This window comes from Lampris incognitus, chromosome 3 (assembly GCF_029633865.1).
Source record: "Lampris incognitus isolate fLamInc1 chromosome 3, fLamInc1.hap2, whole genome shotgun sequence".
Lineage (NCBI taxonomy): Eukaryota > Metazoa > Chordata > Actinopteri > Lampriformes > Lampridae > Lampris > Lampris incognitus.
The window spans coordinates 63,807,758-63,833,904 of record NC_079213.1 but is presented as its reverse complement, the minus strand read 5'-3'; the positions used below and the strand labels follow the sequence as shown (position 1 = coordinate 63,833,904).

Genomic DNA, 26,147 nt, shown 5'->3' with positions numbered 1-26,147 from the left:
GGAACGCTTCGCAGTGCCGGAGAGACGATTTGACCATGTCCACGTCGACCTGGTTGGTCCCCTACCCCCCTCCCATGGGTTCACCTACCTCTTCACTGTGGTGGACAGGACTACGCGCTGGCCTGAAGCTGTTCCCCTGGCATCCACGACGTCTGCTGATGTGGCCCGGGCTTTTATTGGGTCGTGGGTCTCACGTTTCGGTACGCCTTCCGACCTTTCATCTGACTGCGGGCCACAGTTTACCTCAGAGCTATGGAATGCTGTGGGTGAGGCTCTGGGCGTCAAGCTTCATCGCACTACCGCCTACCACCCTCAGGCGAACGGCCTATGTGTGCGCTTCCACCGGTCCATGAAGGCTGCGCTTCGGGCTACTCTCAAGGACTGCAACTGGGTCGACAAGCTCCCATGGGTCATGCTGGGCCTGCGGACCGCCCCGAAGGAAGACCTACAAGCCTCCTCTGCGGAGCTGGTGTACGGCACGCCGCTGTGAGTCCCAGGCGATTTCATGCCCAATGCAACGCGTCCCTGGTCAGCTGTGGACCAACGAGCCTCCTTGCTGGACGGGGTCAGAGCTTTCACACCCGTCCCTACCGCCCAACACGGCGCTCCGGTGTCCCAGGTGCCCCAGGTCTGCAGTCAGCGGACTACGTGTTCATCCGTCACGACGCACACCGCCCCCCTCTGCAACCCCCTTATGACGTCCCCTTCCGCGTCCTGGAACGGGGAACTAAGCACCTGGTGGTGGATTTTGGGGGCACGGCCGAGCATGTTTCAGTGGACCGAGTTAAACCCGCACACCTGGACTTGACGCAGCCAGTGGAGTTAGCCCAACCTCCTCGTCGCGGTCGTCCCCCGGCTCCGCCTCCTCCCCCCGTGGAGGCCCGAGCTGCCTCTTCTGCTTCTCAGGCTGACCTCCACAGGCCTGCGTCAATGCCTCCCAGAGACACTCCGGCCCATGTTATCCGGAGCCGCCGCGGACGGCCTGTCGACCCCCGCGCCTGCCTGACTTCGATTACTAGGGCGAATTCTGGGGGGGCTCATGTGGTGGACACGTATTGGGGACAGAATTCAACCCAGGAACTAAGGGTTAAGTCATGGTTGCCCTGGCAGGTTAACGCAGGGTTAAGTTATGGTTGTCCAGCCAGTTTTCTGGTGATTCTTGCCACCTCCGCTCAGTCGAGCTGTGGTTTGGTTGTCTCTCTGATTTACCGTGGATTAAAGAAAGTTGCCTACACGGCTAAAGTGTGAACCTACGGTCTTCTCCGTTCCTTCGGCTCTACAAAATAGTCTCTCCCTTTCAGCTGAAATAGGTCTGCACCTGCTTTTCTCCATGGCTCGGTCGGTTTGCTATGAGGCAGAAGCGGCCCTCTAGGCTGCATAGACCTGTGCTGTTAGCATATCTCACATCGCTGTACTAGAGTCTCAATATCTCTGTTCCTGTATGGCCAACACAGTACATCACGAGCCCGCCTCTTGCTTTTCTCGATTCCCAAATGGCCCTCACGTGCTAACTTAGCCATCTCTGATCTCGTGGAGCTGGGAACTACTATTTTTGTTTTACCTTTTAGGAGTACCCCGTCGATCACTGACAGTTCATCTCTGGTGTGGCGATACGGACTTGGCAGTATGCTGGCCTCATCTCCTGGTGAGAGGATGGCTGCTATGACAGACATCCTGCAACTCTCTGTCGCTCGCCGTTTCCTGCGCGAGCGGGGCCCATTTCTCTCGTTTGATGCGGGCAGCTGGCCTTTCACGATGTCCACGTGGATTTGCACCTCCTGCTCGGTGCTGCTCGGGGCCGTGTCCCTCAAACTCGCGCTGCTGAGAGCGTCTGCCCCTACTAAGTACTGGTGCGCCTAACTTTTTTTTAGGTGCACCAGCACAAAATTTAGGTGCACCCACATTTTTCACTGCGTCGCCTTTTACACCAAAAGGTCTCCTTTTTATCGCTCGTCTGTCATATAATGTGAATGATTTTTTAATACAATAAGGTGTAGAAAAAGCTTGTCTTTATTTTAAACACAATATATAAAGAATATGTATATATATGAAGAATATATAAATAAAAATAAAGTGTTTAAAGTGCTACACTGAGCTTAAATTGAACATTTAAAACATTTAAACATTTCCAAATAAAAGTGACAGTAGGGCTGGTTGAAGGAGTAGGTTTCGTTTTTTTAGTAAAAACACTTTCAATGGCTCTACCTCGCTTCATTTTCACTCGTTTTGTCGCGTCGACCTATAGGCTATTATTTTCCCGTTCAACTTCTCTGGCGCTCAGCCTGCTCAGGTCGCTCGCATTTTTTGAACTGACACTACTTAGAGCAGTGAAAGGACCACAGCCAATCAGAGGCAAGGACCCGCCCGAGCTCTGTCTCTTATTGGTTTAGACCACGATACCGTCAGGAGAACACAGAGAGATGCTGCGCTTGCGAAAGAGATTTCAGTGTTCACCCGAGCAGCATCGGCTGCACCAGTGCCACCTATCATTTTTTTCAGTCGCACTCTTAAAAATGTTGGTCGCACCCTCGAGCCCTGTCACGTGGTCCTTCTGTAGCCGTAACATAAGACGCTGGATGCGCGGCGGTGCGTCCCCACGTGGCTTTCTGGAAATTGGGATAAGCGGCTTATGACCAGTCTCTAGTATTAGTTCCCTGCCATAGATATATATTCGTGGAACTTTTCACATCCGAAAACTGCGCCTAACGTCTCTTTCTCGATTGGCGCACAGTTGCGCTCTGCAGGTGACATTGTTCGGGATGCGTAAGCAACAGGAGACCATTGTGTGCCGTGTAGTTGGAGCAGCACCGCTCCGAGACCCTCTTTGGATGCATCAGTTGAGACTTTGACCGGTTTGTCAACATCATAGTATTTTAACAGCGGCTCTTTGATCAGGTTGGCCTTTAACACCTCCCACTCGTTTGCATGTTCGTGCTCCCACTGCCCATCGTTTTGCTTTTCCAGTAGACTACGGAGGAGCCTTTGTGTTAGCAGACATATTTGGTAGAAACTTACCCATGTAGGTGACTAGCACCAATGCTCGTTGCAGGTCTGTTTTGTCTTTTGGCGCTGGCATCTCTACTATCGCCCTTATCTTTTCTGGACCAGGCTGTATCCCTTCTGCGGACACCTTTTCACCTAGGTAAGTAACCTGTCATCCCAAACTCACATTTGGACTTGTTTAGTTTAAGCCCTGATCTACGTGCTTGTTCTAGCACCCCGCGTAATCTCTCGTCAGTCCACAGTACTGGAAACATGGCAGACGTGTTGCTGTTACTGGGACATATTAACACTTCAGTGAAGCCACTAATACAAACCTACACACATGTTCACCTGCACAACATGCACATGGATGCACACAGGTGAGACACAACCACTACTGTCTCTCTCTCTGTCACACAGACACACACACGGAATAAAACATAGCTTTTATTTACAGGTTATCAGGAACAAAACACCACTTTATTTAACATCACACAGAAACCATCAATAAACAGGAAGCTGACTCGTATATTCTTAAAGTCGCACATATCATAAACATTTCTCTACAACACACAATCACAACGTGAGTCCAGTAAATTCTACATGTGAAGCTAAAGGGGACTTCAGAGAGGAAGAGAGAGAAGGGGTAAACTAATAGCAGGGTGAAGTCTTTTAACACCTCATCTGATCCATCGAGGTTTATGCTGTTCTGATGTGGATGTTATCATTCAGCGTCTATCTATTAAACATCAACCACACACAATCTTCCATCTGGATGTTTACACACCATGTTTTTACCTCCCTTTCTGTCTGAAACACATTCTACTGATTTGAGCAACAACAAACAAGATGTGAGTCGCTAAATAACATCCATTTAACGTATACTCCTTTCATACATTTTGATTTTCACACTGTTATCTGACAAGAATGAAAAGAAAACACCATCCTGACTACAAAATGTGCTGCAGGATGAAGAAGTTACAATATCGATCATCACTAGTTTGACTTCCTTCGCCTCGCTCTTCCATAACAACCAGCATCTTTACTAAGACTAAAACAAGCTTTAAAACTGGCTTTATTTATCAGTCTGTGTGTGTGGGGCTGAATTAACCTTCCTTCACTCTCAGTTTGATCAAACCAGATCCATCAGTTGCTGCTTTTTAGCGCCCATTTGGTCCCCCTGGATAAGAACTGAGATTCTTTTGAAAACGAGAAAAAGAAATGAAAGTGGTGAAAGAAACCCGTTCACCAAACACGTCTTCCTCTGAGGACAGCTCTGCCCTTTCCACTCGTCAACTATTTCCAATCATATATTTCAAACGCAGAACAAATCCTGACACGTAACCGAGATCTTCCTTACCAGACCTTCATCACCTCTGCAACCGCTCCATTACCCAACAGCCAAAGTCCAGGATAGAGAGGCTGAGTGAAAGTGGTGTTGACTTTGTGGAGGAGGGTCGTTGTGTCAGAGACGCTGTAGAAAGACAAAACACCTGCCTTGTGGTCCAGGAACACTCCTACTCTGGAGGAGGAAGGACCTGACACCTCTCTTACTACACCATTGTGTCTGAACCAGTAACGACCCCCAGAGCAGATTAACATCCAGGACTTGTCATTACAACCAAATGCTGAGTCACGTGATGATCTCTTGATGTCTTTGTATGACACTGCTATATCAACACGACCACTTAATGTCACCTCCCAATAACAGCGTCCAGATAAGCCCTCCTTGCACAGCACTTGGCTATAGTTAGTAAACCTGTCTGAATGAGGAGGATAATTCAAGACTCGTGGTGTCCACGTCACCTTCCTGTTGTCGTCTGACAGGGAGAGACGTTGATGGGCAGAGTTCACATCCAGCGTGAGAGGACGACAATCTGAAAGAAAAGAAGTATTAATGTCAACCTGCTGTCATTTACTTAATAATTGTTGTATTTGTATGTTGCAGTGTTTTGCTTACACAGTAAACAGTCTTCTCTGGTCTTTGGTTCTGGTGGGAGTAAGACATCTACAGCAGACACTGCAACGAAAAGCACAACAAATACAACACGTTTATAAACTAGATGAGACTGCAAGTGTACAGGGAGGTTTTTCTGTGTGTTTGTGTGTGTTTTTCTCTATACTCGATATTCCTTTCAGCTACCTGGAGATGAAATCCTGGGCCATGTGTGTGTCATGATGTGGTCTAGTTTGTCTCTGAAGACAGACACATCATCAGTCACATCTCTGAAGTAACGCAGAGGACGGACAACAATGCTCGGTGAGTCCGGAGAACCAGCCGGGAGGGAGAGAGACTTGAATTTCTGGAGTGAGAGAAAGAGAGACAGAGAGAGAGAGACAGAGACAGAGAAAGAGACAGAGAAAGAGAGACAAGAAAAAGAGAAACAGAGACAGGGAAAGAGAAAGAGTGACAGAGAAAGAGGAAGAGAGACAGAAAAAGACAGACAGAGAAAGAGGAAGAGAGACAGAGAAAGAGAATTGAATTTTAAACCAAGTCTTTATTTAATAGAAAAATTTAGACAAAAAGCAGACTTGAAATCCCTCCGAACATAAACAATACTTGTCGAGGTGCAAACAATCAATAAGCATTTTTTAACAAGCCCAAAAAACAATCATTCACCGACAACTCAAAAAATAAAAAACAGGTAAGACCCCTTTTATCCTAGCTCTTTAGAAAAGACCAGCTCATCTTTTACGGTGGAACACAGCAGCCTTTATAACACCACAAGGTTGTGAATATGACCAGGTCTTTCATTGCCTTATCCTGGCCTTGACCATCCTGCAAAACAACAGTTCAACATGACATTCTATACATTCTTTAATTCTCTTTTTCCGGCTCACATAGATAGCCATCTTTGCCTGCCCTGCAATAAAGTTTAAGAGTTGACATTTATATTTTACACGTTGGCTATATTTGGAACCAAAAATGAAATTTTGTTTGCAAAAACTTTCCCCAGATGATTTAAATAAGCAGTCTAGTAGCAGGAACAGGGGTGTAAGCCTCACACATTCTGAAAAGCAATGAAACACTGTTTCTCTCTGGGCACAATAGGGACAGTTGTCATTCATATTAGGGTCTAGCACAAAAACAAAAGCATTGACCGCCACTATGCCATGCAAGACCCTCCACTGCAGATCACCAGCTTTTTATTATACATGGTCTTACCTTTAAGTACATTCAGCCTTTCATTAAGAACATTTCCCAAATTCAAAAGTGGCCCCATACAATTTTTCAGATCAAGAACAACCTTTAAAACAGGAAATGGATCCTCACAATTGGGATGAGTAGAACCACTGCAGTATGATGTCAAAAGCCCCCGTTCTATTGCTGTGAGCTGACTGTTCCACTTAAGTAGTACCCGACTAAGGAGGCGCGTAGATTTCACTCCCAGGTGAGATGCTAGAGCAGCAGAATTGTCAAGATTGGGCCCAGCCAGCTCCACCACCTGACCCAACATGACGACCTTTGCCTGGCAGAACAGCTTTGATACCGTGGGTCCAATGTCGCAGAACGTGTCCATACGCCCACCATACACCACCGGCTCTTTTAGAAGCCAGCTCAGAGAGTCAGAACAGCCCATTCTCTCCTTCTTGAACATATTCCACACTCTTATGAGCCCATGATAAAATCCAGGCAATCCGTTGAGGTCTAAGTTCTTAATAGCCATTAGAAACAAGGGTAGGTCTATTCCGAGTCCACAACACCGTTGAAGTATTGCACAGGCTGCTGGTCGCCACACTAGATCTCTAGGCCCAGTGAGCAATCTTTGAATGAACTGGAGGCGGAAGGCTGCACCCCTACTGCCCAGATGGATCAGCCCTTGACCCCTTTGACATCTTTAGGAAGGTACAGCACACTCTGAGGAATCCAGTGCAAGTTGTCCTAGAAAAAGTTCACCTGCACAGCCTGAATCTTGGCCAGGAGGTTGGTTGGAGGATCAACGCATGTTAATCGATGCCATAGCGTTGATGACACCAGGTTGTTGATTACTAACATGCGCCCCCTATATGACAGTTTTGGTAGAATCCATTTCCACTTCCTAAGACGCCCTTCTACTTTTTCCAAAACATTCTCCCAATTCTTATTTGAAAAGGTGTCATTCCCCACAAACACTCCCAGATATTTCATCCCTCCCCTTTTCCATGTCAATCCCCCAGGTAACATGAGTTTACCGTTCAGGACTTCCGGTAATGGTGGCTGAGGAGTAGGTGCGCTTCACTCTCCCTCCCAAACACATTTTGAATTATTACATCTTAAACTGCGCTAGCTTGCTAAAAACATGAGCCAATCGAAGCCTGAAGGTAAACCAGTAAATAAGAAGTCAGAGAGGAACAAAAAAGACCCTGCCATCATGTCTAAAGCTGAAGCTGTCATCGACCAGACTACTAGCATGGCTAATGGCGCTGTGAGCATGGCTGCCATTGTCAGCCTGCTTGAAACCCACAAGGAAGCTCTCTCTGCAGAATTCAAGATGGCCATCTCCCCACTGGAAAGCAAAATCGGACATGATACAGCTAACAGTAACCGATCAGGGGCAGCGGATCACCTCTCTGGAGACAAGTGCTGTATCTACCGACGATCGCCTGAAGGTACTGGAAACTAAGTGCAACGAACTGATGACCAGTAACGCCAAATTAAAAGCTAAAACTGCAGATCTCGAATCCCGGAGCAGACGCAGCAACATCCGCATCGTTGGGCTCCCAGACTCGGTCGAGGGTCCACAACCAACCGCTTTTTTCTCCGAATTCCTGCACCAGCTCCTGGGGACTGACATCTTGCCCAACCCCCCCGAACTTGACAGGGCCCACAGGTCGCTGACAGCGAAACCAGGACCGGGCGAAAGACCGAGGCCTGTCATTATTCGGTTCCACAACTTCCAAACGAAAGAGAAAGTGCTCCGTGAGGCCCAGAGAAGACGAGCAGAGCCAGGGTCAGAGCTCCGCTATCAGAACAAGCCGATCACCTTCTACGAAGACTACAGCCCTGATGTGCAGGAACAGCGGGCTCCCTACCGTGAAGTGATGGAGCAACTCTACCAGCGTGGTCTCAAGCCCAGCCTCCAGTACCCAGCCAGGTTGATGATTACGACGGAGAACGGAGACAGGGTGCGGCTTTCGTCTCTGGATGCAGCTAAGAAATATCTTTTGAGCAGTCACTCGTAAATCAGCTCCATAAACCAGACACTCCACGTCGCTCCGATACGGCATGTAGCTAAACGTAACGCGGTAGCTAAACAGCTAATTGGCTGACTCGCTAGCTTTGACATGCTAACATAGCTAACGTTGGCTGGCTCGGGCAAGTCCTGGGCTAATGCTAGCGTTAGCATTGGCGTTGGCTGGCGTGCTACTAGCTAGCTAACGTTGGCTAGCCAACAGAACACAGCCAGACGCTAATGTCACCACAGACTACAGATCGGTTCTTACCCACACTACTGTGCATACACTTTTGATGGAGACTTCGTTGTTGTGTTTGGTAACAGCGGTTTTTTTTCTCAAATCCAAATGTTTCATGTTTTTTTTTACATCATATTTGGGACTTGAGCTCACTTATATGCGGGTTTGGCCGCTTCCAGTTCCAATCAGAATCGTGACCACACTGGACTCTGAACAATGAGCAGCTGACACCGCTGGATTTATTATGTCGGTAACGTTACTGTCTCCTGCCTCTTGTTTATTTTACCAACGTTACAGGTTACTTAACGTTAACATGTTATTACTGACTGCGCTTAAAGCTTCCATGCTGGTTCATATGTTGCTTTTATTTTTCTTTCATTTCTGATCACTGTTGGGCTACGTTACTTGTAAGTACACAAATGGGTGCTTCCGTGCCTGATGTTAATGCTACACCCAGCGAAGTTGACTGGCCATATTTAGTTTAATATTTGAGAAAGGTATTTTGAGAAGGGATGTCAGAACCGACCATTACAGTCTTTTTTTCCCACTTTCCCTCTCTTCATACACAATGTTCTATGTTTTACATTTCTCTATACAAAGGTTTAAGATGGGAATTGTTTTATTTCATCGGGGAGGGAGATTAACCTGGAAAGGATATGTTTATCCAGGAAGGATTGTATCCAGGGAGATACGTAAGCTTGCAGTTTCCTGCGGGACTGGAGTCCCCCTGGGGTGAGTATGTGTGTGAGTGTGTGACGCGTGTTGGTCCCCCTTTTTTGCCCCCCCCCCTCTCAGCTCAATTTCAGGTACAGGTACGACTTAGGGAACCATGTCAGTGAGTGGTAGAAACATCCGCTTCATCTCCTGGAATGTTAAAGGGATGAATACTGCCATCAAAGCTAACAAAGTGACCAGTCACTTGCAGCATCTTAAAGGTGACCTTTGTTTTTTACAGGAGACACATATCCGCACTTCAGACATTTCTCGAATCAAAAGATCATGGATGGGACACCTGTTCCGCTCAGATTTCTCTGAGAGAGCTAGAGGTGCCGCAATTATTATAAACAAGAATGTGGCTTTTGAACCAGTCACCACCATAGCCGACACCAATGGTCGTTATGTTATAGTGACAGGTAGATTACAGAATACTCCCATGGTCCTGGCCTCACTGTATGCTCCAACCTGGGATGACGAAAAAATTCATGTCTAATTTTTTCTCCTCCTTACCTAATATCAGTGATCACTATATTATCATTGGTGGGGACTTCAATCAGGTTCAGGATACAGTACTAGACAGGTCATCCTCCACACTCTCAACAACGTCAAAGTCCGCCAACATTTTAAAATATCATGCTGAGCAACTGGGCTTAATAGACCCTTGGAGAACTAAATTCCCCTCCAACAAGGTTTACTCATTCTTCTCACATGTTCACCACACTTATTCACGGATAGATTTCTTTTTACTTGATAATAATCTAACTCACAATGTTCGCTCCTGTGACTATCACAGCATAGTTATCTCTGACCACGCCCCCACATCTGTAGAGGTTAATTTCCCTCATGGCAGACCACCTTCCAAACCATGGACATTTAATACACATTTATTAGCTGAGCCGGATTTTAAAAGCTTTCTTGCTACACAAATTCAGGTCTTCTTTGACATAAATGACACATCAGATGTTAGTAGTGGCACACTTTGGGAGTCCTTTAAGGTGTGCCTCCGCGGACATATAATTTCGTTTGTCTCTCATTTCAAGAAGCAAGAACGTTCAAAATTGATAGAAATTTCAGATGCAATACGAGAACTGGATAGACAATACTCACAGAACCCCTCTCCAGCTCTATATACAAAACGGCTTCAACTTCAATCGCAGTACGATTTACTATCAACCGGTCAAGTTGAGAGACTCGTCCTGCGTACCAGACAACGCTTTTTCGAACAGGGAGATAAGCCAGGAAAACTTCTTGCATACCAAGCACGTGTGGAAAGTTACATCCCAGCTGATACCTAAAATACAGTCACACACTGGCGAGGTCACAACAGACCCTATAAAAATTAGTAACGTCTTCTCTGAATACTACTCTAAATTATACTCATCCGAGTCATCACTGTTTGACTGGGACAACTTGAATCCTCTAGATCTATTGACTCTTCCCCAGGTGGATGACTCTAGCGAGCTGGCCACTCCCATAACAATTCTAGAAGTTAAGGATGCAGTAAAGTCACTACAAAGCAGTAAGGCACCTGGGCCTGATGGCTACACCACTGAGTTCTATAAAACCTTTTCAAAAGTACTCGCCCCAATCTTAGTGAGGGTCTGCAATGATGCCTTCTTAGTAGGCTGTTTGCCCTCTACTTTATCAGAGGCTTCAATTACACTGCTGCTCAAAAAGTCTAAGGACCCACTCCTCTGTGGCAGTTACAGGCCGATCTCTCTTCTTAATGTGGACTTAAAAATACTGGCCAAGGTTCTGTCGTGTCGTCTCCAAAAAGTCGTGCTGGCTCTGATTCACCCCAATCAGACGGGTTTCATCCACGGAAGACAATCCTTTTTTAACACTAGAAGGTTGTTTAATATACTCTTTTCCTCCGCCACCGACTCACCTGAAATAGTGCTCTCCTTAGATGCGGAAAAGGCGTTTGACAGGGTGGAGTGGGGGTACTTGTTTTACATACTTGAAAAATTTGGTCTAGGTGCCAATTTTGTCTCTTGGATAAAAGTCCTGTACTCCTCCCCTGTAGCGTCGGTCTATATTAATGGCACTAGATCAAGCCAGTTCTCACTCTACCGCGGCACCCGCCAAGGTTGTCCATTATCCCCATTATTGTTCACCTTGGCCGTGAAACCACTAGCCATTTGGCTCCGTGGAGAGGACAGATTTAAGGGCATTACACGGTTTGGGGTGTCTCATAAACTGTCCTTATACGCTGACGATTTGCTGCTCTACGTTTCCGACCCACTGTCTTCCATTCCCGTAATCCTGAACATTCTGGAACAATTCAAAAAGTTTTCTGGATACAAACCTAACCTCCAGAAAAGTGAATATCTACCTATTAACCCTCCCGCGGAGAGACTCCCCCAGGCTCCATTTCCCTTTAGATGAGTCACCGAGGGATTCAAATACTTAGGAGTCTTCTTCACCAAATCTTTTACTGAGCTATTCGCAAAAAATGTCCAACCCCTGTTAGATCGTCTTAGGTCTGACCTGTCTAAGTGGTCCTCCCTCCCTCTATCACTTTCAGGACGCGCAAATCTGATTAAAATGACAGTTGCTCCTCGTTTTCTTTATGTGTTCCTCCACATCCCGATTTTCATCAAGAAATCTTTTTTTTCTACACTCAATCAGATGATTAACTCATTTCTGTGGGGCAGTAAAAGGGCACGTATCAAAAGCTCAGCCCTTCAACTCCCCAAGTGTGAAGGTGGTCTGGCCTTGCCAAATATCCGCTACTATTACTGGGCGTGTAATATCGGTAAGATTCTCTTCTGGAAAACCACGGCGGCACAGGATAACCTGCCTCTCTGGGCACAGATGGAGCTGGCCTCTGCACGTCTCTCACTCTGATCGGTGGTCTGCTCGCAGTTACCCCCCTCAGCTAGAAAAATATCACAGAACCCAGTAGTCACAAACACTTTAAGGATCTGGAACCAGTTTAGGAAGCAGTTTGGCCTGCACTCTCCAACGGGTCTAGCCCCAGTATATAGAAACCACCTCTTCTTACCATCTTGCTCTGATCCAGTGTTCCAAATTTGGTCAGAAAAAGGACTATGAACCATCTACAATCTGTACGCTAATGGTGTTTTCTCCTGCTTTGCACAGCTGTCAACAAAATTTAACCTTCCACACACCCACCTGTTCCGCTTCTTCCAAATCAGGCACTTTGTTAAAAACCAGTTCCCACAGTTCCCTGGTCGCCCACCAGAAACACAGTTAGACTCGTTTCTGTGTCTAGACACTAGTCGTAAGGGTCTCATCTCAATCCTATACAATAACATACTCAGACTAAACCCAACTCACCTAGACTCCCTGAGAGCCGCTTGGGACCAGGACCTTGGGACCACTATGACAGATGAGCAATGGTGGCAGGCACTAGACCTTGTACACACTTCTTCTATATGTGCAAGACACAGTTTATTGCAGTGTAAGGTTTTACATAGAGTCCACTATACCAACGCTAGACTAGCTAGGATTTATCCAGACAGAACAGACTCATGTAACAGATGTAAACAGTCTCCAGCTGATTACATACATATGTTCTGGTCATGTCCGCGGCTTGCTGAATTCTGGATAAACATTTTTGATACATTAAGTACCGTCTCGGAGACAGTGATAGACCCTGTCCCTCTCACTGCCCTCCTTGGAATTGCCGAATCCCAACCTATGTTTCCTAAGGCCACAAACCAAGTTATTGCATTTACTACTCTACTTGCCCGAAGGCTCATACTTCTTAAATGGACCCACTCTTCCCCTCCCACTCACAATACGCCCATTTCACGCCACGGCCATCTTGGATTTTTAAAAAACCAAGTGGTGGGAACTTAGCCACGCCCCCTTCTTACTCAATCGGAAACAATGCAGCCGGGGCCAGCAGCAAACATGGTTTGGACTACCAACCTCGAGCACCTACCGTCATTTACCACAATATGAAAACTAAGCTGGATCTTTTCTTTTTCGAGTACTTTCTGCCTCTGCTGTGCCAGTGAGGAGAGACACACACAGGGCTGTATTCAAAGAAGCTGTTTAATCACAATAAAATAAAAAATAAGATACATTTCATTTTTATACTGTACATTCAATATTTATACATTAGATTGTCCCATCTACAATATTTTCATTCTTTGTCCTTTAACTTTAACAAAACTGTTGGTTCATTTTAAACTAAAATATGTTCGGTCAACTGTCATTCTGTTGTAGCAATAAACTGGAACTGGCTACCAACTCAAATCATCAATTGTTTACAAAACTAAGATAGTGATTGCTCATCTCAAGGTGTGGGCTAAAAAATTGGACTGTACTGAAATGAAGTTAAATATGTTTCAATCTATCTAAGGTTTGTGTGTACTATTTTCTTGTCAGCTGAATTTAACAAAGGTTTAAAACAGTGGTCCCTGAAAATTTGTTAGGAGAGCACACACAGTCCACAGTTGGTTGACTGTTCCACTTAGTGAAAGGGGTATGACTCCATCAAAAATTTGGTACTCCTTTATGCGTCTTATTGACCGTTCGATGTGTTCTCAAGCCAGCAATAGTCTGTGTGTCTGTGAGCTCATCACAGCTAAACTGTCCACTTGGGCCTAAAAATGCAGGGATGACAAGTTTTACATCTATTTCATCGAGCAGGTCTTTGATAAGGAAGCCCTTATCGGCCATGACCTCATCACCTGACTCTAAGAGGTCCAGAACACCTGACCTCTTAGTTATCTCCTTATCAGAAATACATCCTGTGTATAGATTACTTACCAGGCTAACTGACCCTGAGGGAGTGATCCAATTAGGGATTTCAGTGTAGTGTTACTTTTATAATGGGAGTATGTCATGGTGTTCAAAACCTTCGAACTAGCTGTCTCGATGCGGATCTCTGTGCAGTCTAGTATCACTCTTGTGTTTGGGTAGAATTCCCTGAATACTGGTGGCATTAGCTCGTCTACTGCTGCTCTACTAAGCCATATTGGGAGGGTCCCTAACATAAAGAGCAAATAGTTGGCTCACGTCGTACAGTTCCTGCTGACTGTGGCCGGCGACACATTGAATCGTACAGATAAATCCAGAGCAACAAAGCCCTGCCTCACACGGCACAAGAACAGGAAAAACTAATCAATCAGCGATAAATGCTCTGCATGGAAGCCAGACACAGAAATGTGTTCTAGGTTATGGCTGTTCCTTTGCATTTGAGTCCATCGCACCATGGACTCTGCAGTAGGCTGTAAAGCTAGGAAGAGTGCTTTGAGGGTGTGGCAATCCTTAAAACCAGTGTAAACCCTGATCAGATTGGGTGCACACTGGAAGCGTTCTAGACCAAAACGCTCACTTTTCAGCTTTTTATTTTCGTCCTCCAGGAAAGCGATGCGTTTCTTTACTGCGTCAAGCTGGTCTTCCACTGAAAGGGGCTTCACGTCGTAGTCATGATCAGGTAGAGTCGCCCAAACCTCACTGGACACATGAGGATATGTCATACATGTGGGAAGCAATATAAATTCACACATTTTCCTGTTATCAAGATGATGTATCAGAACAGAGCTATCCACTATTGAAAGATTAGTGAATATATATATACATATTATACAATGCAGTAATCTACATGTTAGAAAATTTGTATTGTACTGACAGTAACAACTCACCTATCTCCCTCATGTTCCTCTTCATGTTCCTCTTCATCTTCTTCCGCTATTAAGTCACCAATGCAACTACAAACAGGAGCAAACATTTTTCAATGTCAAACTTCTGTCTTCCTTCTAATGTTTTAGTCACAGTGAAACTGTTCACCCCAATATTATTTAACTGGCTGTACATGGTGCAACCTCTGCAGCTCAATGCATACAGTAACCTTAAATGTACATGCAACCTCTGCAGCTCAATGCATACAGTAGGCCTACATGTACATCATGTCTGTTGCAATAATAGCAGGAGGAGTAAACATTTAGCCATATGGCATCTTAATGTGGAATTTAGTTGTAAACATGAGTGCACAACTGTAAACGTTACTCACTCATCTGCTGACTCGGGTGTCACCTCCCCAGCAGGTTGACCACCACGAACAGGAACCCTAAAAATACAAGCTATTAATGGCAGGTATTATGGTTCATTTCATCAACATCCTAAAATCATTTTCATGACAACATCCAGCTAACGTTATTATAGCTCTGCATGACCTACCGTGATTTCTGTCTGCTAGTAAAGTTAGTAAACTTAGCTACCTCCTCGGCGTAGGTTGATTTGACCATGGGAAAATGGTCGGTAGAGTTCCGGGTTTCAGTTTTGTCAGCCCAAGAAACGTCTTGCGAAAACAGTCCTCGGTGAAGTGCTTTGAGCACACCCTGGTGTTGTCTGTGATCTATAATATTAGACAAATGATATCTGACGTTACTGTCAGCAACATGTTAACTGTTATGGTTGTAGTTAGACCAGAAAGCTAGCTAGCTAGCTCCCTAGCAACGTTGTTAGCTAGCTTATCCAGCCAGCTAGCTAGGTAAAGGTGAAGGTATTGGTAGTTACCTGAAAATGTGGCCCTGTATCCCTCTTAATTTTCACCACCCATGCCTTACGGGTGTGCAGGCGTTTGGGGAAGCGGTGAAACATCAAGGATTTATCTCTTTCCCTTCTTTGATAGGAGTTGCAGGATGGTACACAGCAGTACGACATGTTGCTTCCAGCAGTGTTTTCAATGAAGTAAGAAGGGGGCGTGGGTAAGTTCCCACCGCTTGGTTTTTTTAAATCCAAGATGGCCGCGGCGTGAAATGGGCGTATAGCTGGATTCAGCAGATACTGCACTGCATCAAGCTTGAGAAAATTAGATACTCATTTAAGGGTTCTCTACAGACATTCCGTAAAACTTGGCAACCCCTCTTAGAACACATTGACACCTTAACTATCAATGAAGAAACTGACTGATCAGAGCTGACCCCCCCTCTTTTTTATTATTCATTATTCACTCTTTTCATGTTATCCTTATTTTATTCCTTTTAGTTTCCCATCTCTCTTCGTTTACCATGTTTTCTCTCAACTCTCTTTAGTTGGCCCCCCTTTTTTTCTCCTCCTTCCCCTCTCCCTTGAAATGAATGTGTGTGTATGAATGTGACCCCAGGGGAACGGGCGGGATAGTGGGCGGGGGGGGGGACTGGAGTGGAGGGTGGGGAAGGGGGTTCATGGGATGGGTGGTGGGGAGGAGGGTTCATGGGATGGGTGGTGGAGTGGGGGGTTTCGAGAATTGGGTGGGCTTGCTTTGAGGGATGGGTTTTTGTATCACTAGCAGGACAATTATAACACTGTTGTCTTTATTGTTCCACTGCTAACACAATCATTCTTAATTCTACTGTATAACTGTATAAATGCATTTGCCTTCCTGTGTGAAAAGCAATAAAATTATTTTGAGTTTACCGTTCAGTCCCTCTCCTACTATCAATGCCTCACTTTTCCCCCAGTTTACCCTAGCTGATGATATCTGACCAAACTTGATAACATTTTTACTAAGACATCAACATCTGTTTGGTCCTTTACAAAAACAGCTACATCATCGGCATAGGCAGAGAGCTTAAAAGTTGCGCCGCAACCAGCAAAAGCAACTCCAGACAACTCACACCTCAATTTATGCAACAGGGGCTCAATGGCCAGTGAGTACAACATTCCAGACAAAGAACATCCCTGCCTGATTCCCCTTTGAACCTTAAAAGGAGCACTCAAACCACCGTTAATTTTAAGTACACTCTCAATGTCACTGTACAAAACCTTGATCGTAGCTATAAAACCTGGGCTGAGACAGAAAGCTTTCATGGTTTGCCACAAGTGCTGGTGTTCAACCCGGTCAAAAGCCTTTTCCTGATCTATGGAAATAAGACCAGTTTCCACTCCCAATGAACTAGAGATGTCCAAAACGTCCCTAATTAATGTAATGTTGTCAGTGATCAGCCTACCAGGCACACAGTAAGTCTGGTCAACATGGATGACGTCCTTCATCACCTTTCTCAGTCTGTTTGCTAACACCTTAGAAAAGATCTTGTAATCGGTGCAGAGCAGGGACACTGGCCGCCAGTTCTTAGTGTCCTGCAGATCCCCTTTCTTCGGCAAGAGAGTAATGACAGCCCTTCTTCAACTCTGAGGCAATCGCCCCTCAGTTGCACTGTTCCTCAGTACAGTCAACAAATCCCCTCCGAGCACCGGCCAAAAAGACTTATAGAAGTCAACTGGTAACCCGTCTATACCAGGTGCCTTGCCACTTTCCAGACCTTGCAGGGCGTCATGAAGTTCTTCAGGGGACAGTTGTGCCTCGAGGTCTGTATTGAGTGCTACCTCAACCTTTTTTAGCCCATGATAGAATGACTCAGCCCCCAGCACATCCTGCCTGAGTTCACTCTTATAGAGGTCACTGTAGAACCCTGCTGCGTATTTCAGAATTCCAGAAAAATCTGACAGCTGCACACCAGTGTTAGTACGCAGAGAGTGAATGGTTTTTCTCTGCCCATTCTTGCACTCTAGACTAAAGAAAAAGTGAGGAGGAGCATCCATATGTGTGGCGTTCAGAAAGCGTGAGCGGACCAGTGCCCCCTGTGCTGTAATACCCAGCAGGCTAGCCAAAGCAGACTTTCTGGATTTGAGAGTCTCTACATGGCCTCTGTCTCCTGTGGAATCTGCCAAATTCTGTAGTTCCACCATTTCATCCTCTAGATCTCTCATAGATCTGGCTATGTCTCTGGTGACATTGCGAGTGTACTGCCGGCAAAACTGCTTTATCTGACATTTGCCAATGTCCCACCATTGCTGTAGAGAACTAAATTCAGACCTTCGGCTTCTATATTGGCCCCAGAAAAACTTAAAAGCATCTCTAAAGTTGTTATCATTTAGGAAGCCCGAGTTAAAATCCCAGAAAGCACCATTTGTTTTAACAATTCGTATGAAAACCGAGCACTGTACAAGAGAGTGGTCAGAGAAACAAACTGGAAGCATGTTACATTGTTTAAACACATTAAAATTATGTTTAAAACAATAAAACCGATCAAGCGGTGCCATGGATAGTGCGTTATCTTTTAGATGTGTCCATGTATACTGCCTTTGAGTCCCATAAAAAGCTCTCCAAACATCTTTCAGTTCAGACGAATTAACCAAGCGTGTAAGCCGACTAAGAGATGCAGGATGTGGTTCCTGATGGTTCCTGTCCAACTTGCAATTCTCTGTACAGTTAAAGTCCCCTTCCAGAAATAAATACTCCTCACTGTCACATTTACTAATAACATCAGATAACACATCCAAAAAAACTAATCTTTCAGGGCCAAGGGTTGGACCATAAACATTTATAAAAACTAGTGTTGTGTTTTCATAATGCGCTCTTACTTTCAGTAGCCGGCCTTCGACTACTTCCTCTACCTCAAGGGAGCATGGCAAAAAATCTCTTGAGAAAAGAATCCTGACCCCACCACTAATATTTGATTTATGACTGAGAATCAATTTTCCAGTCCAATCCCTCTTCCATTCAGTTTCATTATCTGCTGTGCTATGTGTTTCTTGCACAAGCAAGACATCTATTTTCTTCAGCTCAACCAGCTTAAACACAGCAGCTCTTTTCATGTCATCTCTTGCTCCATTCAGATTTAAAGTGCCTAATTTTATATTACACATGAGGAGAGTGGGGCTGAACTGTGCCAGAAACAAGCTTACACTGACCAAAAAGATAAAAATACCCAAACGTATCTTAAATATCATCATGAAGTTGCAATTTTACTTTCTGAACAAGTTTTTTCAGTCTGAATACTTCCTGCTCAGTAAATGTGTTCACCTCCAAGTCCCCTGTGTTTTTCATAAAGCACTTAACTGAGCCAATAAAAAGCTGCAAGTCTGGAAAATAGTTTTCCACCTTGACTGCCCTCAAACCCTTGGTAACCTGCAAAAACTGCCTGATCTTCAGAAAGGCATAGCTCCCTTCCGTGTCCACCTGTGTATGAGGAGAGGAACCTAACTCACACTCACTTTCGTCTGTGTTCTCATCAGACAAAGAGGAGGATGGCTTTTTATCTTTTGATCCTCTTCGCTTTTAAATTTTCCTGTCTACCTTCAGTCGGCTTCCTTTTAATTGACATTTTTGATTTTATTTCATCGTCCAACATAATCTCTGCCTCTTCTTCGAGTACAGACTCTGCCACTCTAACAGCAGTCTGCTGTATTTGCGTCCTCCGACAACAATTCGTACCTGGCCCAGCCAATTTGCTATGATCCCTGGTCTCACTGTTTTCATCTTCCGTTTCATTCTGTTCAACGTCCGCTACCTGCTCATCCTGGCCATCAGATGTGACCTGCCCAAGTTCTGTTACCTTCTCAGTATGCTCAACGTTTTTAAAATGCTCAGCCTGCACACCTCCTTCTCCTGCCTGCTCAGTCCGTCCATTTTCCTTATGTTCCCCAGGCTCGGTATTTTTCTGTGTCACCACCTGGTCTGTTTCTCCCGCCCCTCGCTTCCCAGCCTCCTGTCTGCCCTGTGCCGACTCGGCTGCGCCGTCTCCAGCTGGAGATGCGCCGCTCGCGGCGGCATCGGGGGACGAAGGCGGCCCTTGAGGCTCAAACCTACCCTCACTCCTTCCGGGACAAGACCTTACTAAATGCCCCTCTGACCCACAGCCAAAAAATTTCATCATACAGATGTAACAGATACAATATAATCAAAGTCATCAATCCTGAATTTCAGCTTCAGATCCAAATCCTCTGCATTATTTTTCAAAATCATGAAACCTTGCCTCCTATGGGACACAACGTGTTTCAAGTGAGGAGACTGGCAACCGGAGGAGACCATTTTTATCGGGGACACTAGCTGTCCGTATCTTGCAAGCTCCTTCGCAAAAGCTGCATTACTCATGAACGGGGGAGCATTGGAAATGGGGGTTCTCTTGGCTGGGTTAACCAGCGGCAGAACGTGAGTAAACATGTCCCTAATCACCACACCACTTTCCACCATCTGGTTGACCTAATCAATACTGTCAAGAAACATTACTACTGCACCGTTCATTCTGGACGCCGATTTGATGCTTCCATAGCCCACATGCTCACCTACCGCGAGGCAGCACTCCTCCACCGACCATTTGACCGCCTGAGCCACTCGCGTGCCGGCGTGTCGACTTCTCAAACGCCGTTCCTCCACCTCCCACAGCGGCCATATTGCCCCGCCGGGCCGGTAGTATGGCTACCGAAAATAAAACTCCGCTTAAACCTACCACCGAGAAAAACTAACTAAAAAATAAACAACAACACACCCACAGAAAGCACGTGAAAAGGACCAGACAAAAAAAGTCCAAAATTCAGAAACTCACTCACACCGAAACAACACGCTGCTGCTCCGTACACTCACTCGCACTTCCGCTCAGAGAGAGAGAGAGAGAGAGAGAGAGAAAGAGAGACAGAGAAAGAGAGACAGAGAAAGAGAGAAAGAGAGACAGAGAAAGAGAGACAGAGAAAGAGACACAGAGAAAGAGGATGTAGTTAAATTCTGTGTCTCTAACACACGACGTCTCATCAAACACGTCTCTCACAAAACCCTCTCCATCTGGCTGTGTGGGTCAGTGAGCTGACTAGGACACCAAGTACAGATTGTGGCTCATCACCTTTACTACAAATGCTTTCCCATCTTTCCTGAAACTCTCCACAGAACAACAACAAACAGAAGAAGAGTTACGTTTGTACCAAGAATCACTATTATTTCATGAAAGATAAAAGTCCCACACAACCATCGGCGTCGCCAGGTCATTTTGCCGGGGCTTCAGCCCCAATGTTTTGAGTGTCGCCCCGAATATAATTTTAAATTTAAGCCTATGTGAAGCCCGACACAACACGTAACGTGTGTGAAGATCCGATAGTCTTCGACACATAACAGCCTGTCAAAATAAATGCTGGTCTCTAAACTAACTCTCTGTGTGTGTGTGTGTGTGTGTGTGTGTGTGTGTGTGTGTGTGTGTGTGTGTGTGTGTGTGTGTGTGTGAGGGAAAGATCATTTAATATTCCAGTAAACTAATGTTAACATAAATACATGTATCTTTTTTCTCTCCTCTGGTACTGTAGCATGTCCATAAATGTTTAATGATAGTAGTTGTGAAGTATTCTGCTTCTACTCAATACTACTACTAATTACTAACAACTACTAATATTTTAACATCACAATTCATAATTAATCTGGGGAGTAAACAACACCTGAATGAAATGGATGTGGTCGTCAGTGTGTGACAGCTGCTCCAGCTCAGAATCGCTCCTCCTCCACTCTTCCATCTCCTCCTCCAGCTGCAGGAGAAGCTCTTCAATCTGACTGACTGCAGTCTTCTCCTGGGCTCTGATGAGCTCCTTCACCTCGCTGCGCCTCCTCTCAATGGAGGCCATCAGCTCAGTGAAGATCCTCTCACTGTCCTCCACTGCAGTCTGTGCAGAGCTCTGTCAGTAGAAAGATACAAACACCTGCCTGGTAAAGAACCTGCATTTCATTTAAGAAGAAGGACCAGATGGATCCTAAATGTACATGTGACTAATATGAACTTCTATTCCAGTCCTTTCTTCCACCTCTGATGCATTTTAAACTGTGTTTGTATCACACTTTATTTAAATAGATAGTTACAAATCCCTTAGCAAATGAACTCAAACAATGAAAATAAGACAATAAAACAAAAAGGGTGAGATAGGGTGAAAGATAAAACATGTGGCAAAACACCTTGTGCAACTACTGGGCTGCGAACATTGTAACACTTTTCCATTGGGCATTTACAGATGAGAATCAACAGGGCACAGATTGGGTTCACATGGAGCTCTTATCCAATCCTTTACCCATATTCACCTCTCCACTACCACATAATCCTAATATACAAACAACAAACCCGGTGGTTAAAGCTTCACTTAGGATATGGCTCCAGTTTAGGAGGCATTTTGGATTAAAGCCTGCTAGCGGTCTTTTCCCAGTAGCAAATAATCACTTCTTCTCGTCATCTGTGTTAGATAAGACATTTCAACATTGGCATAGACATGGACTGGTGTTTTTCTGGGATGTATTTAAAGACGGTTCACTCACCTCATTTGAAACACTTACCAAAGACCATAACATACCCACATCCCATTTTTTTAGACACCTTCAAATCCGTAGTTTTGCCAAGAAAGTGTTTCCCTCATTTCCGTATCTGCCACCCAGGAGCCAATTAGATGTTATTCTAGAGATGGATCCCTTTGGGGAAACGGGTCTCTATAATTTACACACTGATACAGGGATTGAAACAGATATCCTGGGACAAAACAAAAACTGCATGGGAGAGAGAGCTGGGTGTAGAGCTTTCTGAAGAGGCATGGCGGGACAGCTTGACTCGTATACATAAGTCCTCATTGTGTATACCACATGGCTTCATTCAGTTTAAGGTGCTTCACCGTCTTCACTACTCGGGGGACAAGCTTGCCAGAATCTTTCCCACCACAGACACTGGCTGTCCGAGGTGCAGCCATAGTCCAGCCTCGGTGGGACACATGTTCTGGGCATGTCCCTCCCTCAGCAGTTATTGGGGACAGATATTTAATGTATTCTCACATATCTGTAAACAGACCATAAATCCTGATTTTCACACAGCCATCTTTGGCATACCGCCCCCAACTGTAAGGTCACAACTTTGCAGGCAAATGCTCTATCTAGCATTTGCCTCATTACTAGCACGCAGACTTATCCTATTTAACCGGAAGTGGAATAAAGCTCCATCGTTTTTGCAGTGGTTGAGGGAGGTGCTGTCCTTTCTACCTTTAGAAAAGCTCCGATATAAAATATGTAAAACCCACAAAAACTTTACTTTGACCTGGAGTCCTTTCATAGACTTTATTGAAGGTTTTCCCTTTTATTGAATGTACTTTTTATTTGCCTGGCTGTAACGACAATACTTATAGATTTATGTGTACAACTTTATATCGTCTTCAAAAATGTGGTTATTATGTGCAATTGGAAAAAGAAATCCCTGCATAGTCCTTTTTTTGAGCCTTGGGGGGGAGGGGGATTCCTACACGTTTTTTTTTGTTTTTTGTTCGTGTGCCTTGTATACCTGTTTCAAAAAAACTTGAAAATTGGAAAATAAAGTAAAAAAAAAAACAACCTGTGCAAACATTTAGTTCAAGTTGGGACTCTCCTCACCCAACAGAATATATCTCTGCCAACCCTCGCTAGGAGAGAGGCCAACATGGTCATTTGTCACTTTACCAGACAAACAACAGAACACACTTTAGTCCATTTTCTTCACCTTCAGATCCTCCACAGCCTGTCTCAACTTCTTAATCTCCTTCTCTCTCTCCTGGAGTCTCTGCTGGGCTTTCTGGCGACTAACACCCAGCTGTTTCTGGAAGAAAACATACCAAAACATTGCAGCTGGGCAAAGGGAGACTAAAGAGGGAAGCATTTCTGTGTCGGTCAGTAGTTTTTACGGTAACACAGGGAGCCTCGGCTTTTAGATGTGCTGAATATTCTATGTTGAGAAACTGAAGGTTTTCCATATACAAACCAAAACTATTCTGCATGTAACCTCACAGGACTGCCTCTTGTTTGTTGGTGATCAACAAGTTGTGGTGGTCCTACCTGTATCTCAGCCCTTTCTGCTTCAGCCGACACTGTATCGTGGCCCTTATGTTCATGCATGATGCACAGATAGCAGATACACTGTTGGTCTGTACGACAGTACACCTCCATCAGCTTGTCATGACTGAAGCACATCTTCTCCTGCAGTCGGGCCGTGACAGAGACCAGCTTGTGCTTCTTCAGCACAGGAACAGTGTAGTGAGGCTGGAGGTGAGTGGAGCAGTAGGAGGCCAGGCACACTGAACAGGTCATAAGGGCTTTGTGGGGTCGAGTCCCTATGCAGAAATTACAGGCCACATCTGTGGGGCCAGCGTAGGACACATCTGCAGAGGGAGAGGCCTGCTGATTCCCTGTTGTCTTCAGATTCTCCACAATCTGAAATATTAAAATCCTGTCTTAAAGGAATTATCTGCTGTGTTCATGATAATATGTACTACTACTACGATCACTACATATGATGATAATAATGATAACAAAGAAAATGTCATCGTCAACATCACTACAATGTTGATGTTAAGTTAGAATGAAGTGAAGAACAAAACAGAGAAACATATCAGTAATAAATAAGATATGGGAAAATAGTAATATAAGAATAGGAGTAAAATAGTGTGGAGAACATATATGAAAATGAAAAAAAAAAGAAAGCCAATTTTTTTGACATTTTATTCTTACAATGAATGTGTTGTCTGTATTTAACCCATCCTGTTGTATGGAAGCAGTTGACAACTCCAGTTCTTCTTTCCATCACCTTGCTCAGGGGCACAGACAGGAGTATGAACCCTAACACGCATGTCTTTTTGATGGTGAGAGGAAACTGGAGCACCCGGAGGGAACCCACGCAGACATGGGAAGAACATGTGAACTCCACCCAGAGAGGACCTGAGAAGTCCTGGGGTTCAAACCCAGGACCTTCTTGCTGTGAGGCAACAGTGCTAACCACTGAGCCACCATATATTCAAAATATATGTAAAAATGATTTGAGAGAGGAATGAAATCGACAGAATAGCCCAAGGATCTAAAACCTCATTTGGGATTGTCCTCCTGGGGTAACAGAACCGAAGGCTAGTCCAACACCTCAATAATAATATTACATTTCAATGGATTGAAGCTACAAACTACTAAAATGTGACTACGAGTATTTCTTTTGCCAGCAGCACAATAACTGCCACATCTGCCTCTTATAAATGACTTTTCTGTTCCTATCAGTCTCACCTGAGCCAGCATGGTGTTCTTCACAAGGGCAGGCCTCGGACTGAAAGTCTGTCTGCACTGAGGACAGCTGTACACTCCCTTCTCTTCATCCTTGCCCCAGCAGCTCTCTATACAGTCTCTACAGTAACTGTGTCCACAATGAAGAGTGACTGGCTGGTTGAGGAGGTCCAGACAGATTGAACAACACAACTGATCTCTGTCCAGCAACAACCCCTGCTGCTGCTGCTGCTGCTGCTGCTGCTCAGCCATTTTACTGACAGCCTCTCTCACACTGACGGAAAAGAGCAGACAACAGTTTCGTTTTCTCTGAAAAGACGCTGGATACTGAATGGGAGGGACTTCCTTGTTCTCTCCAGAGGGAGGAGCCTTACAGGAGAACAGAGGCAAGCAGGGGACAGAGTTAAAAAGTCCAACACCAACAAAAATGTTGTTTATGACAAAAAAAATTCAGACACAACTTTTCCAATTCAATGCCTCTGCTGATGTTTTTTACTGACATATGAAATTAAAGTACATTTAATAAGGAAGTACAGTCCACAGTACTGGAAACATGACAGATGTGTTGCTGTTACTGGGACATATTAACACATCAATAAAGCCACTAATACAAACTTACGGTGTGGCACTCTGGACAATTTGGGGCCTATTCATCCATCCATTAGCTGAACCGCTTATCCTCCTCTCAGGGTCCGTGGAGTCTATCCCAGCTGGAGTCTATCCCAGTATTTTGGGGACTATAATTAATTTATATATATATATATATATATATATATATATATATATATATATATATATATATATATATACACACACACACACATTTATTGCAATGATTTATGATGTTTCTAATTCACACTTGAATTCACTTATTTTAATTTAAATGTAGTTTTCACCACTAGATGGCAGCATAGGCCTTGTAAGATAATGACTGACCGACTGACGAGATTTCTTTTCTTTTCATATGTTGAAGTCAGTCTTCGCGACACGAACAAGCTAATGGCGATCGTGTGTGTAAACAGCGTTTCTCAAAGTGTGTGTCAGCCCCCCAAAACATGCTGTCATGAGACAGAGTCTGTAGGTTCACAGAATGGAGAGATATTTGACAACCACCGCCTATGACCACTTGATAAGGTTTTAACGTTAGTCCGTTTTGCACAGCAGTAGAGCTCATCCGCCATGAGCGCTCCGTCCACGCTGCTCGTACTCTCCCTCTCGCGCTTTTCGTTTCTTCGTGCGCGTTCATGTGTCTTAAAGGTGCAGTTGTAGAGCCGAAGTAACGGAGAAG

At 44.9% G+C, this 26,147-nt stretch overlaps 2 protein-coding genes across 5 annotated transcripts in view; both read right to left on the bottom strand.

Annotated features, from left to right (window-relative positions):
• Positions 1-3,302: 3,302 nt before the first annotated feature.
• Positions 3,303-25,163, bottom strand: LOC130109315 (tripartite motif-containing protein 16-like). Of its 4 annotated transcripts, XM_056276156.1 has the most exons (11): positions 24,863-25,163; positions 23,651-24,025; positions 23,319-23,414; positions 21,259-21,492; positions 15,294-15,430; positions 15,086-15,142; positions 14,718-14,783; positions 14,408-14,529; positions 5,126-5,285; positions 4,943-4,990; positions 4,793-4,859 (listed from the first exon to the last, which is right to left on the bottom strand). In XM_056276156.1, exons 1-9 carry the CDS (start codon positions 25,109-25,111, stop codon positions 5,197-5,199), a joined length of 1,425 nt encoding a protein of 474 aa, XP_056132131.1. In that variant the 5' UTR covers positions 25,112-25,163; the 3' UTR covers positions 4,793-4,859; positions 4,943-4,990; positions 5,126-5,196. The 4 variants fall into 4 exon arrangements, with proteins under 4 accessions (XP_056132129.1, XP_056132130.1, XP_056132131.1 ...); XM_056276157.1 differs by lacking the exon at positions 4,793-4,859 and having other exon boundaries at positions 4,946-5,002; XM_056276154.1 differs by lacking the exons at positions 14,408-14,529; positions 14,718-14,783; positions 15,086-15,142; positions 15,294-15,430 and having other exon boundaries at positions 3,303-4,859; positions 4,943-5,002.
• Positions 25,113-26,147, bottom strand: part of LOC130109781 (tripartite motif-containing protein 29-like) — a 37,409-nt gene continuing 36,374 nt past the window's right edge. Inside the window, 1 exon segment of the mRNA XM_056276762.1 lies at positions 25,113-25,133. Within this exon segment, the coding sequence (XP_056132737.1) occupies positions 25,113-25,133 (21 nt within the window).